Raw genomic sequence first — 14,778 nt, 5'->3', positions numbered from 1 at the left:
GTACTGTACTGGGTGGGCACAAGTGGATATATAAAAGTGAACCAGAATTAAGAACATATTTCTTTACATGTAAAGAGTTTCTCTTACAAAATATCTTCACTCTAACAGTTTAATACTGTACATGTTTGATAAATCTTTCTTTTGTATGCACATATTCCTCTCTCCTCTCTCTTTGTCTTGTAGTGGTAGTAGGGTTTGTCAGGTTATAGAATTAGGAATGCAGCCATTTTGTTACTCTGATTCATAAATATTAAAATGTAGTTGTCAGAAAAAAGTAAGGGACCAAATTTTAGTTTCAGAAAACTAGACACAAAGGAATTAATTTGAAATCTTCCAGCGACAGCTCCTGCGAAGAATCCATTATGGACTCAGATTTACCATTATTATTATTATTATTATTATTATTATTATTATTATTATTATTATTATTAATAATGATTTATTTTGGAGATGCCTTTATCCAAGGTGACTTACATGTGTTACAGAACAGTGCAGGGTTACAATGCAAGATTAATACTTAAATACAGTATAGTTTACAGTAAGTGCAAATAATGCTACTAAAATACAATATGAAATAGTTATGCAACAAGTTACATGACAAACATATTACTTTTTTTTTTTAAGAAACACTGATACAATAGGGCCCAATATTTCCATTTTTTTCCCCAAAAAAGTTTGGTATTCATAAAGCTTTTCTTAGCCAAAAACAGATCAGGAAAGTTTAATAAATATTAAACTTTATTGCACTTGATACAACGTGTATTTATAGCGCACCGTCTGTTCACTAAGACTAATTTGTTTATAGTACTGTTTCCTTTTACATATGCTTTTTTTAAAACAATAATTTTGCCAGACAGTCACTGCATTTCTGATCCACAGCCATTGTGTCATGTGTCGTAATTTCGCCACCGCCCCCATACTAAATATTAACAAAGGTTATAGACGTTAAAATCTACGGCACTATCGGTTGTTTGTCGGTACAAAGAGACAACATGAGTCACAATGTACTCAGATTTGGTTAGGGTTTTTCAATGTTAGTAATGGCTACCGCTAAATATCCAATAAATATCCGCACGCATATGGTTTAATTGCCATTTATTGACGGTTTTTGAATTAGCATTTACCTCTTAGCACGTTCACAAAGAAGAATTCCACACAGTTTTGTATTTCTACGTTTAATTTAAAAAAAAAAACTTAGCTATGGTCAACTTTAGTAACACAATGGAATGATCACACTATTATGTAGTAATTGTAGGGCATTATTGCCCATGTGAAAACTTTAACAATAAAGCCAAAACTAAAACGCTTTAAATTTAAAACTGGTTAATAGACTAGCAAGTACTGGCAAAACCAGCTTTTTGTATACGGTGCAAGACTAATTTATTTTAACATATTGTTGATGGACTTTGCGATATCTGCACGGTGGGTGTCTTAGTAGTACTGCAAATATATATAAATCGTGTTAAAAGTGAGCAGTTACCTTGGGATTACGCACCAGGTTCAGACGCAATGATTGGACTTATGTATCCGCAGGCGACCTGAGACTCACCGTTTCAACGGTGTCAGGAGTGCTCAACAGAAAAGAATGCATAAAGAAAAATATTGTATACTGGCCAAGGGCGTTGGTTTTGCCCAAGCTTTTAGCTACCGGGGCATGCAAAATATATATATATATATATATATATATATATTATTGTTATTTTTTTTTCTTTTTTTTGGGGGGGGGGGGGGGGGGGGGGGGGGGTGTTAGGAGTTAGGATGGTATTTACTCGCGCATAGTTTTGAATGTTATTTCCGAATCTCTCCTTTAACATGTTTGAAGGGGACACTGTATTACTTAAAACGTGAATTAACGTCTTAAATCGTGTTAAAAGTGAGCAGTTACCTTGGGATTACACACCAGGTTCAGACGCAATGATTGGATTTATGTATCCGCAGGCGACCTTAGACTCACCGTTTCAACGGTGTCAGGAGTGCTCAACAGAAAAGAATGCATAGAGAAAAATATTGTATACTGGCCAAGGGCGTTGGTTTTGCCCAGAGCCGTAACTAAGCTTTTAGCTACCGGGGCATGCATATATATATATATATATATATATATATATATATATATATATATATATATATATATATATATATATATATATATTGCATGCACCTCGGGAATGAAGCAACCGGAGGTGGATGGAAAGACTCCATATCGTAGCTAGCGGGGCATGCAAGACTCCATATCGGAGCTACCGGGGCATGCAATTATATATATATATATATATATATATATATATATATATATATATATATATATATATATTATTGTTATTTTTTTCTTTTTTCTTTTTTTTTTTGGACGTTAGGAGTTAGGATGGTATTTACTCGCGCATAGGTTTGAATGTTATTTCCAAATTTCTCCTTTAATATGTTTGAAGGGGACACTGTATTACTTAAAACGTGAATTAACGTCTTAAATCGTGTTAAAAGTGAGCAGTTACATTGGAATAGCACACCAGGTTCAGACGCAATGATTCGACTTATGTATCCGCAGGCGACCTGAGACTCACCGTTTCAACGGTGTCAGGAGTGCTCAACAGAAAAGAATGCATAGAGAAAAATATTGTATACTGGCCAAGGGCGTTGGTTTTGCCCAGAGCCGTAATTAAGCTTTTAGCTACCGGGGCATGCAAATATATATATATTGCATGCACCTCCGGAATGAAGCAACCGGAGGTGGATGGAAAGACTCCATATCGTAGCTAGCGGGGCATGCAAGACTCCATATCGGAGCTACCGGGGCATGCAATTATATATATATATATATATATATATATATATATATATATATATATATATATATATATATATATATTATTGTTATTTTTTTCTTTTTTTGGGGGGGATGTTAGGAGTTAGGATGGTATTTACTCGCGCATAGTTTTGAATGTTATTTCCGAATCTCTCCTTTAACATGTTTGAAGGGGACACTGTATTACTTAAAACGTGAATTAACGTCTTAAATCGTGTTAAAAGTGAGCAATTACCTTTGGATTACACACCAGGTTCAGACGCAATGATTGGACATGTATCCGCAGGCGACCTGAGACTCACCGTTTCAACGGTGTCAGGAGTGCTCAACAAAAAAGAATGCATAGAGAAAAATATTGTATACTGGCCAAGGGCGTTGGTTTTGCCCAGAGCCGTAACTAAGCTTTTAGCTACCGGGGCATGCAAATATATATATATATATATATATATATATATATATATATATATATATATATATATATATATATATATATATATATATATATTGCATGCACCTCCGGAATGAAGCAACCGGAGGTGGATGGAAAGACTCCATATCGTAGCTAGCGGGGCATGCAAGACTCCATATCGGAGCTACCGGGGCATGCAATTATATATATATATATATATATATATATATATATATATATATATATATATATATATATTATTGTTATTTTTTTTCTTTTTTCTTTTTTTTTTGGACGTTAGGAGTTAGGATGGTATTTAATCGCGCATAGGTTTGAATGTTATTTCCGAATCTCTCCTTTAACATGTTTGAAGGGGACACTGTATTACTTAAAACGTGAATTAACGTCTTAAATCGTGTTAAAAGTGAGCAGTTACCTTGGGATTACACACCAGGTTCAGACGCAATGATTGCACTTATGTATCCGCAGGCGACCTGAGACTCACCGTTTCAACGGTGTCAGGAGTGCTCAACAGAAAAGAATGCATAGAGAAAAATATTCTATACTGGCCAAGGGCTTTGGTTTTGCCCAGAGCCGTAACTAAGCTTTTAGCTACCGGGGCATGCTACTGTATCTACACGTATCGACAGTAAGAATCCAAAGCAAATTTGCACCACTTTGTCTTGCATAAACAAGTTTGGCTGCTACTTAATAAACCCCTTCTAAAAAAAAAACTAAAAAAAAACTGCTTAACCTAAAAAAGAATAGTGCAGGTACCCCAGTCTCAGCCTCGGAGTTTCTGATCGCATCATAAATTCCAGATTTCCTAAATTGATGGAAATGTCCGGTGTGCTTTTAATCTTACAAGCAAATTGGCTTCATCACTCACTGCCATTCTCACATTCACTTGTACAACATTATTTCCCTTACCCAGCGAGCGAGCGCCCTTCTTTAACCTGTGCTGCATACCACCAGTCTTTTCAGGGCGGGATCGCACACTGTATGCCACACTCTAACTGGTGGAAATATTATTGGCGATCCAATCCAAACCACCAATAAAGCCAAAATAAATTAAACTCCAAAATATCCCGTTATACGGCATGTCAAAGAAAATATTAAAGGACGGTTAGTGTTTCTTATGCGTTTCACTTAAAACCGGACATCAGGGCGTCCGGGTTTGTTAATTCCTGCCACAGGTGGCAACCCATTAGGACATATACCCTTCTTCCTCAGGCACCACAACTTCAAACATTTTTTTTTTTTTTTTTTTTTTTTTTTTTTTTACAAATTATTGGTCCACTAAGGATCATAAAACAATAAGCGAAAGAAAAGGCAGATTTTTTTTTATTTAAAGGAAGTTCTAGATTTAAATTCAACCCGATGCCTTATTTACATTTTTTTTGTACAAAAAAACGCCTTGACATAATTTATTAAGATATCCTTTAAATGACACATACAATCAGTTGCTATGGTTATACACACATGTCCTATTAACCACATTTTGTCTGTCTTCTTTATTTGCACCCCGTGTTATCTCGAGAGCCGCCATTACGGAAGCAGTTTCTTTATGTCCAACATGGCCGCCCCGTATTAAAATAATCACTGAGCGCTGTGAGTGGGTGCACATTTTACAGGAAATACACTGCATCGCCTTGCTACAGATTCTGATGGCTGCCATTTTACCGAGCTTACGGTAAGAAACTGAAAACCAATACGTGTGTGCTTTCTCAAAGTGCACAACGTTTGCAACGGTATATTACCGCACAATTTATGACGCGCATTTTCTGTTGGTTTGTGGTAGTAGATCACAATATTTTGCTACATCGGGGTGCTATCTCTTAAGCAAACCAGTGTTTACTTTTCATTGCAAAACAACGTTGTTCGGTATAAACGTATATTTTCTTTCAACCAGGATTGCAGAGTTTAAAAAGTTGCAAATAGCAGCACAATTTGCAACATAATCTGTATCATAAAGAAAATCATTTGTAATGTATGAAACTGACAACAGATAAATCTACATAGAAAGTCTGAGGGAATATACCTGTCAGGATCTCCCATGTTTCCTCGCTAGTACAGATGCAAATATTGCTGTTTTGCGTGCGGTTACTGTATATTCTTTCTAAATATAGCACAGATAAAACGACCGCATATCATTTGTTGCATTGTGAGATTTATTGAAACAACAACAAAGTGATCTGCCAAATTAAAGGTATATCAATGCTTTCCAAGTTGTACTGTAGGTTAGAGTCGTTCGTCTTTCCAAATAATTCAGACAAATAACACTGATTACAAATTGTTCCCAAACAACAAAATAAACTTCATATTTAATACTGTGCATATATGTGCAGGGCAGGTAAGGTTTACTTTTCTCCCAATTATTTTGTGTAGTTCAAGTTATTTTGACTTGAAGTTAGTGTCTCATAGTCATGTTTAGTTTATATTGAAACAGTATGGTTAATCTAATTAGTGTATGCTGTTTACTGCATTGTTTTTATTGTGCTCTTCAGATCATGCCAAAGAGGACCTTATTGTTTACCTTTGTCAACTGTGGGAACCCAAGCTTCTATCCCTCTGAAAGTTGCTTGTCAATAAAGCCTCTGCCAGCTAAATAGCTTGTGGTTATAAATGACATCTTCATGCTCTATTCAACTTGAGAAGCAAAACTGAAACTGTTTAATCAGTTGTGTTTTTTTTTTTGTTTCTACCAGAAGGGAAGGAATATGAACAACACTGTCATTGAGCTAATATCAGAGACTTCCTCTGAAGCCTTACTGAATGAGCTGCACAAGCTGAGGCTCTTGGGACATCTCTGTGACGTGACCATACAGGTGGAGCACCAAGGGGTCATCGAAGAGTTTGGTGCCCACCGGCCAGTACTGGCAGCAGCCAGCAAGTACTTCAAAGAACAATTTCTTGGTGAGAAAGCTGAGAATGGCCCTGTGGCCTTAGTTTGCTTGCAGGACATGCAGGCTGCAGATTTTGCTTCCTTTTTGGAGTTTGTTTATACTGCAAGAGTGGAGGTTGAAAAAGACAGAGTTCAAAAGATACTAGAGGTGGCTAAAGCACTGGAGTGTTGTGACCTGGTGGAAACCTGTAGCCAAGTAGAGAATATTGATGGTAGGGCATATCACATGCAAGTCAAAGCAGAAGCCAGCTTACAGCCTGTGTGCTCAGAACTGTTAATACATTTGGATGGAAGCTGCAAGGGTGGCATGAAAACAGGTCTGCAGAGTGGAAAACCGGCAGACAAAGCAGAAAGGAAAAAGGAAGCAAGCAAAGCTGTGCAAGCAAAGAGCAGAAGATCCAGCACAAGATTAGCCGGGCGCAAGGTATTTGTGGACATTCCAAAAAAGAAGTACACCAGGACGCTAAAGGAAGAGCAAAGAGCTACAGAAGAAACTTCAGATGTGGGGAGCTCCGGAGTAGGGCAATCCACTCCTGATGCAGAAATGGAAGAGGAAGAGGAGGTTACAGGAGTTCAGGCAGAAAGTGCCCAGGAGAAAGATTTCCTTGATAATGATAACCAGGATGTTGCTGAGGAAGGTTGCAATGACCATAAATCTGAGATGGAGGAGGACCACCCAAAGGATTTGGAAGAAAGTGACAAGGGCAAAAGTGAGATGTTCAGATGCGATACCTGCCAGCGTGATTTTCAATATGAAAAGAGCTACTTGAAGCACATCCAGTTAAGTCATGGCATCATCCCGGTAATTATCTATCGCTGTGACACCTGCAACCAGACCTTCGCCAATCGCTGCAACCTAAAAAGCCACCAGAGACACGTCCACAGCAACGAACGCAACTTCCCCTGCGAGATCTGCACCAAGATGTTCAAGAGAAAAAAAGACGTGAAGAGGCATGTGCTCCAGGTGCACGAGGGGGGTGGGGAGAGACACATGTGTCCACAGTGTGGAAAAAGCTTGAGCTCCAAAACTGCCCTCAAGCTCCATGAGAGAACTCACACTGGAGATAAGCCTTATGAATGCCCAGAGTGTGAGACCAAGTTCTCCCAGCCCTCTGCGCTAAAGACACATAGGAGGTAAGGTGAAGTAGACTGGGTCACTACAAATGAGATGTGGAGGGTGGACTGGCTGAGGGGGAGATAGGGTTTAATGTGAAGATATAGCAAGTAAAATGGGTTATTCTTTGCATTTTATAAAGCATAGAGAACTGTTGAATTGGTGATTCTAACAAAGATTGCTTGCGTCATTCTTTTCTGTTTGTCCCACAGAATTCATACAGGGGAGAAACCATTTATCTGTGATGAATGTGGTGCAAAGTTCACACAAAATCATATGCTAATATACCACAAGAGATGTCATACAGGTAAGTTACTCATAAAGGTGCTGTTTTATCTTTTTTTCCCCCAGAAACTACTAATTATTACAACTATAAACCATATATACACTGAAATGCATTAACACTAATTATTTTGTCAGGCTGTACTATGGTGTATATTCTTGCTGCATAATTGATTAGTAAATTAATAGAAATACAGTAGATGCTTAGACTGTTTTACATAGAGAAAGAGTGTCACTTTTTACCAAAGCACAGCATTAATAAGGTATCATTTTGAGGCAAACAGTTTGGTTCTGCTTGTTGGATGTGGAACAGTAAAAGGTTTTAGAATTCCTCATCAAGCAGACTGAACCGTTCAGTTGAACAAGGGGAACTTGTTCCAGAAAACAAAGTTTTGACAAATCAGATTGTCCAGGTATGTTCGCTCTCAAGAAGTTGCCCAAAAGACTGGTGCAGTAAACAAATAACACTTCACCCTTTTTTTATTTATTTATTTTTCAGGGGAAAAACCTTTTATGTGTGAGACCTGCGGGAAGAGTTTTGCCTCCAAGGAATACTTAAAACATCATAGCCGAATGCACACTGGATCAAAACCGTTTAAATGTGATGTCTGTGCCAGAACATTTGCACAGAGAAACTCGCTTCACCAGCACCTGAAAGTGCATACAGGTAAGACTGCCAACATTAAGTGTGAAATGAAATTGACATGTGAAATGTCAATATTATGAAAAGCACCTGGACCCTAATTGTATGTTATAAATAGGGCTTCTGTTTTTCAGTGTTTTATTAATTTAATTTTTCAGTGTTTATTGATCTATTTTGTATCGTTTTTTGTTTTTCAGGTCTTTCGTTTTTTATATACTGTATGATGATAGTGTACAGTTACTTCCCAACATTTTGGGGTTTTTTTTCCTGGTACAATATGTATAGTAACTTGACAGTACTTGCACCTAGTATCTTCTTTCATTTGCTGTCTTCCATAACAAAATCCTTATGGTCACAAACATTCTTATGGGGTTTGTTGTGTGTCTAGGCATTTTTAAAAATGTTGTCACAATGTGTATTTCTGTTTTAAATTCCACACACATGTAATCCTCTCTATCTAACTGTAATATAGCTTTAAATCCCACGAGCAAGAACAATCCTCCATATCTAATTGCCATTTTGTTTTAAATCTCGCAAGCATGTACAGCCTCCAATAGAAATTTAGGAATTTGCTGCCACTTAGTAGTTGGGGTGGTGTTTAAAATATTCTGAATGAATCGGTGCTAGATACAGGAAGGACGGACATTGCATAACTAACACTGGGAAAGGGGTGGAGTCAATGTGAATTGAGTAAATATTTTCAGTGTTTATTAGATATACACCGATTTTAATTTTGTTTGTATCGGGGGTGTTTATTAGTTAAAACCGAAAATCAGAAGCCCTAATTTTATAAAGTAGCAATATTATATTATAAAGTGTAAATTAAATTAACCACTTTTTGGTCTGGTTTGCTTGCTATTTAAAAGTAAAGCAAGTTGTTGAGCTGTTCTGCATAGTATTAACTCTGAACTCTGTCCTTTGTAATGTAGGTGAGAGGCCGTACTGCTGTGATCAGTGTGGGAAGCAGTTCACTCAGCTAAATGCTCTGCAGCGACATCATCGCATTCACACTGGGGAGAAGCCCTACATGTGCAGGCTGTGTGGTCGAAAGTTCACTGATAAATCCACAGTTAGAAGGCATACTATGGTAAGCAACAGTACTACTGCTTTATTTTTCATTCTTTACTGAATGGAAAACATAAACAATTCCCGTATATAATTAGTGCTGCAATTTGCAACCTGATTTCTTATTCGATTATTGTATAGACATTTATCAACGGTAATCGATGCATTGACTTTTTTTTTTTTTTTTTTAAATAAAGAAGTTTTTTTTTTTTAAAATAAAAGATCCAATAATTAAAAACACCGTTGTGCAAAAGTTTAACAAAAAGGCACAACTTCCATTCAAATTAAAACACTTCCGATTATATAAAAAAAGAAACACCAAGGACTTGAGTTTTTAACAACTGAAAAGAATATGCGTGCATCTGCTTCAGATGTCCCTTTTAACATTGTAATAATAATAATTTCTATCTGAACTATGGTTGTTCATTACTGTTAACATTTTATGTCCAAAGCAAAACATTTTAATGAGTCTCACAAATCCTGACTAATGTAACTCCTACTAAATTCAGCTTCTTTTTTATATAATATTGCCAATCCAAACAACATGCTTTAAAACAAAAGAAGGTAATCTGCATTCTTTTTCAATGATTATGCATAACATAAAATGTATATGCAGTGTTCTTGTTACTTTTTAGTGCAAAAAAAAAAGTAAAAAATGCATAGACTCACCGGTGGAGCAACGCAACTCATTTTACACGGGTATATCCAGTGCAAACGTAGAGGCCTAAAGTGCGTGACCTTGCAACACTCAAGGTTTTAATGCAAACGGGCAACAGGAGACTTCAAATTTGGTTTTAATTTGATGCATCAATTCACCAATATGTAATCAAAGCTTGGGAAATTAAAGACAGATGCTCAATAATCGATGCTTTGATTAATTGCTGCACCACTAATGGCTACGAAGCTGCACTCAAAATTGAGGTGGATTTACAGCAGGAGGTGGTACATTGTAAAAAGCAGACAACGTTGGACAATTTCTTATTTTAAAATTGTATTCTTTAGAATTGATTGTAAGTACAACACATATTTTTATGTTTGCGTTACTCATTATAAGGACAATTGTATTACATCGTTGTGTAGTACTATTTAGGCCTACTCCTTTTTTTGTTTGTTTTACACACGCTGAAGTAAACTATGTTTGGTTATTTCGTGTTTTTCATGTTCATTTTTTTAACACTAACATTTAAAACACATGTATTTCAGTTCGATATTTGTACAACTACAGTATATATCGTTGTTCCATATAAATACACTTGAAAACGGGGGCTTTTATTTTATTTGGCTTTTAACAAGCCTTTCTACTTTAAACCGTGTTCTAAGTTTAAGCACTGTAGAAATATATTTTTAAAACTGCATTCTTGAAAAATACATAATTGGATTTTGCTGAGCTCCCTGAATCTCTGGAATAAAATTTATTTGTTTGCACTGAAAACAATAGAACATTAGTCACCTTAATAAGTTAGAGTTTACTGAAAACAAAAATTTATGAAAAATGAATAATCATATACATCATACATATATATAAGTTGTAATCATACTTTTAGAGCGTCTTAGTGGCTCCCAAGTGGCGCATCCGGTAAAGGCGCTCTGCGTGGAGTGCAGGATGCGCTGTATAGCCTGGATGTCGCCGGTTTGAGTCCAGGCTATTCCACAGCCGACTGTGGACGGGAGCTCCCGGGGCGGGGGGGGGGGGGCGGTGTCATCCATGGGGAGGGAGGGTTAGGTCGGCCAGGGTGTCTTTTGGCTCACCACGCACCAGCGACCCCTGTAGTCTGGCCGGGTACCTGCGGGCTTGCCTGTAAGCTGCCCGAGAGCTGCGTTGTCCTCCGACGCTGTAGCTCTTGGGTGGCTGCATGGTGAGTCCACAGTGTGAAAAAAAAGCGGTCGGCTGACGGCACACGCTTCAGAGAACAGCGTGTGTTCGTCTTCGCCCGCCAAGTCAGTGCAGGGGTGGTAGCGGTGAGCTGACCATAATAAAATAATTGGTGATTCCAAATTGGGAGAAAATAATTGGCAACGACTAAATTTATATATATAAAAAAAAAAAAAAGGAAATGGCTTTTTTACAGCAAGTAATTGGGTAGTATGATGTGCTAGCTGCCAGAAACATAAAAAAAGATCACCAAGGATCCGGGGGTAAATGGGGCAGTGTAGCCTGTGTACGAATTAGGGTGAATTATTATTCAACTTCTTTGTCTTATATATTTAAGGTAAGGCAATTTAAGTGATCCCAGCTATAATGTTCTACCACCCAGCTATACAGAATTCCTGGGGAGAATTCTGAACATGACATTGACCCCAAGTCTGGTAAATGCTGTTTGGATTCTTACTTTCAGTATTGCAACTACTTTTGTGTGTTTTAATACGCATTAGAAAACTATTCAGCATCTTTTAGCCAATGAGCTTCCAGTTCTAGCAGGCTTCTATCAGACGGTAGATGCCCGTTGGAACGTCGCAGCATCAACTGTGAATCAAATTCAAAATCAATCTGCGCAAGTGCTGACTTTTTCATTTTGACTTGCTGTAATGAAAGCTCAAAGACACAATTGGTCCAAATTAATTTTATTATCCATAAGAAACAGCCAATCAATACTTGGCACAGACGAAAGCAATGAGTCCTGTACCCGCAACTGCCAAATTAGTCAATTACAGCCTGTCGGCTTGACTGGAGTTCAGTATCTTTCACCAACAACAAACCAAGACAAGGACACTTCAATAATATTGCACCATTCAAAATCTGGCATTGTCCATTTTCTTTAATTTATATATGAGATCCTTTATAAACATTTTTGGGTCTATTTTGATCAAACATTTGTCAGCAGAAGGGTACCCAACGAATCATGACAAGTTCAAGGTAAATCGAGGTTTCCAAACTACAAGTGGAATATCGAGAATAAAATATAGCAACAAGTAAGACCCATTTTATAGAAACTACACCGTTTATGTTAATATCTATACTTCACGCCACTAGTCCAGATAAGCTGCGTACCTGTCGTTTTTACGCATAAAAAACAAAATCCGAAATACGCACTAAATTTAAATTGAATGCGTAAAAATATGCATAGCAATTTTGCTGCCTCCCCTCCCGCTGTATCTCCCAGAATACAATGTCTTTAGTTACTAGGAAACTGTACATAAGAAAAAACAACCCAACAAACATTATCCAATCTCTGGCCAGCCCTGTTGTCTTTGCAAATCAAACTGGCACCATTGTCAGAGGCAACCACTAAAAAAAGGTGCCTGTAATATTAAACAAACTGTTTAGTAACTTATTATTAATGCCTTTCCTTATTTTATTTATCTGTACACTGTTCACTGAGTTTAAGAATGTAATGTTAAAATATAAGTAATGTAATTATTATTATTATTATTATTATTATTTATTTCTTAGGTCAATGTGATACCTAAAGAAAGCAGAGTATTGTAAAGCTTGGATTCTTCTGATTTATTACTATGAGAAGGACTTTATCTGATATGAATATGAACACGTTTTTAACTTGCATTGTTTGTTTATTTAACAGATCCATGATAAAGAAACACATTGGAAAAACTTCCTGGTCATTCTCGACAGCAATTCCAAAAAAGATCCCAAACGAAGGATGAAACAAGGTGACCAAACAGAGTTTTCGAAACTTCATGAAGAGTCGTCGTCTTGTTCTGAAACGATGGCGGATCAAACTGAAGCAGCCCCAGAAGAAACTAGAATAGAGTCTGAACAAGTGCCTTCTGCCACTGAGTGGAACTCAGCTGGTCCAGCAGCCATCACTTTGGTTAATCAGGGAGCCTCTATAGCCACTGCATTGAGTGGCTTTACTGTGATTCACACAGATGCAGCTCAGCATCACCTACAAGCAATGGTAAATATAGAGCACATTGGTGAAACTAATACTCAAGTGGTATCGCTGGACAATCAAGTCGGCATTACTGTTCCTGTCTGCATACCTGTCTTGAGTCAAATTAACAATATTTTGACCCGGTCATCTGCAACCGTGCAGGATCCTAGCAGTACAGCTGTCCCCATGCCATCAGAGGAGCCCCAGCTAACTGTGATGCATAATGTCAGTATTCAAGCCGTGGAAGGTACAGCTAATAATGTAAACTGCATTGTGCCACCAGAAATGTAAAACAAGGATTGTGCATGGCCAAAACTCTCTTTGTTGCATTTCTTTTTGAAAGCTATGAATGGTATGAGCAGGAAGACTCATGTCGCACCAATTTCAGCTGATTTGTTATTCAATGCAAAATTGTTGAGTCAAACCAGTTGATACAGATTTCCTTTCTGCCTTAAATTTTCACTAGCAGTATTGGATAGATAATACTAACCACAATGAAATGGTGCTGTTACTAGTTAACATACCAGAAAGCTCTTGTTTGGGTTTGTAGTCATACACGTTATTATAGACAGTGGGCAGTTAATCCTCTCTGATTTTAAGCAATTGGCTCAGTGTAGCTTTTAAGTCTGCAAACAAATATAATAATGAACAGATGGCCCTGCGTGGAGAGGCAGGTCAGAAAATAAAATATATGCCAGACCAACTTGCGTATTAAGAGTTAGTACTGTACTTTTCAGATCAGAAAAATATATATTGCCCTGATTTTTAAAAGAAACTAAAATTGCATGTTTGTGTGTTTCAAAATCCTGGTTTGTTGTGTTTTGCAACTTAACTTGGTTAGATAGTTAAATTAAAAAAAAAAAAAAAAAAAAAGCTGAATGGCAAAGATTTTTATTAGCAAACCCTGCAGAATTCTGAACCCTTGACCAGTATTGCAAGAACAGGTGATGAGTCTCGTCAATACCAAACTTTGGTATTAAAGTATTTCAATATATTATGATCAACAATAATTGTTTTAGATCCCAGTTTTGAAGTGGACTTTTCATATTGCAAATATGTATCATGTGATACATAGCTTTCATTTTAAGATTACTTGTTATATTATGCATCAAATGGTATTAATTATAATCATAATGTTGGATACATTTTGCTTTCAAATACATTTCTTTAGAACAATGAAAAAATTTATTTGCAAGTAATTGTTAAAATAGGAATAGCTAATTTATAAAAAAAAAATAGTGAGTGTGGAGTTTATCAGTGACTTCTTAATTTTACATACATAGATAACTAATTTCCTGATACTACAAATGTTCTACATGGTCCCGGTCAAATTTAACAGTCGCTTCTTACAATACAAAATCATTTGATACTAATTTCCTATTTCAATTATTGTGGAGCAGGGTCTAAAATATAATCCCATTTACAAAAATACAGCAACATTAATAAAACATTTTTCTTAATAAAAAAAAATACCCTTAACCCAATCCACCCTGCTGCATTATATTTTAGTAGATGAATTATTTCCAAAATAACTAATACCCCTGGAGTGGAACCCTTGCAGCTTTCAAAAACCCATGAGCTGTTTGAATCCAGGTGTGTACAATAGTACATGTTCCAGCAACTCAGTTGAATGTTTTTAAATCAGGACTTTGACTGTGCATAGAATGTATTTATTAATTCTGCAATTGTTATTTTACATCAAATCAGTTATTTTTTAAAGTTCTTTT

At 36.8% G+C, this 14,778-nt stretch overlaps 1 protein-coding gene across 3 annotated transcripts; it reads left to right on the top strand.

Moving 5' to 3' along the window:
- Positions 1–4,508: 4,508 nt before the first annotated feature.
- LOC117402824 (GDNF-inducible zinc finger protein 1-like) lies at positions 4,509–13,924 on the top strand. Of its 3 annotated transcripts, none has more exons than XM_034004328.3 (6): positions 4,509–4,902; positions 5,921–7,248; positions 7,441–7,535; positions 8,010–8,177; positions 9,083–9,240; positions 12,740–13,924. In XM_034004328.3, exons 2-6 carry the CDS (start codon positions 5,930–5,932, stop codon positions 13,340–13,342), a joined length of 2,343 nt encoding a protein of 780 aa, XP_033860219.3. In that variant the 5' UTR covers positions 4,509–4,902; positions 5,921–5,929; the 3' UTR covers positions 13,343–13,924. The 3 variants fall into 3 exon arrangements, with proteins under 3 accessions (XP_033860219.3, XP_033860218.3, XP_058880256.1); XM_034004327.3 differs by having other exon boundaries at positions 5,918–7,248; XM_059024273.1 differs by lacking the exon at positions 4,509–4,902 and adding an exon at positions 4,938–5,562 and having other exon boundaries at positions 5,918–7,248.
- Positions 13,925–14,778: the final 854 nt, after the last annotated feature.

The sequence above is a fragment of the Acipenser ruthenus genome, chromosome 5 (genome assembly GCF_902713425.1).
Source record: "Acipenser ruthenus chromosome 5, fAciRut3.2 maternal haplotype, whole genome shotgun sequence".
In the NCBI taxonomy this organism is placed as follows: Eukaryota; Metazoa; Chordata; class Actinopteri; order Acipenseriformes; family Acipenseridae; genus Acipenser; species Acipenser ruthenus.
The sequence above is the reverse complement of the archived record's forward strand: the minus strand, read 5'-3'. Positions and strand labels throughout refer to the sequence as shown.

Coding starts and splice junctions, on each gene's coding strand:
- LOC117402824 (XM_034004328.3), top strand. CDS start 5,930: ATGAACAACACTGTCATTGAGCTAATATCAGAGACTTCCTCTGAAGCC. Junction 7,249..7,440: donor GCGCTAAAGACACATAGGAG/GTAAGGTGAAGT, acceptor TTTGTCCCACAG/AATTCATACAGGGGAGAAAC. Junction 7,536..8,009: donor CCACAAGAGATGTCATACAG/GTAAGTTACTCA, acceptor TTTATTTTTCAG/GGGAAAAACCTTTTATGTGT.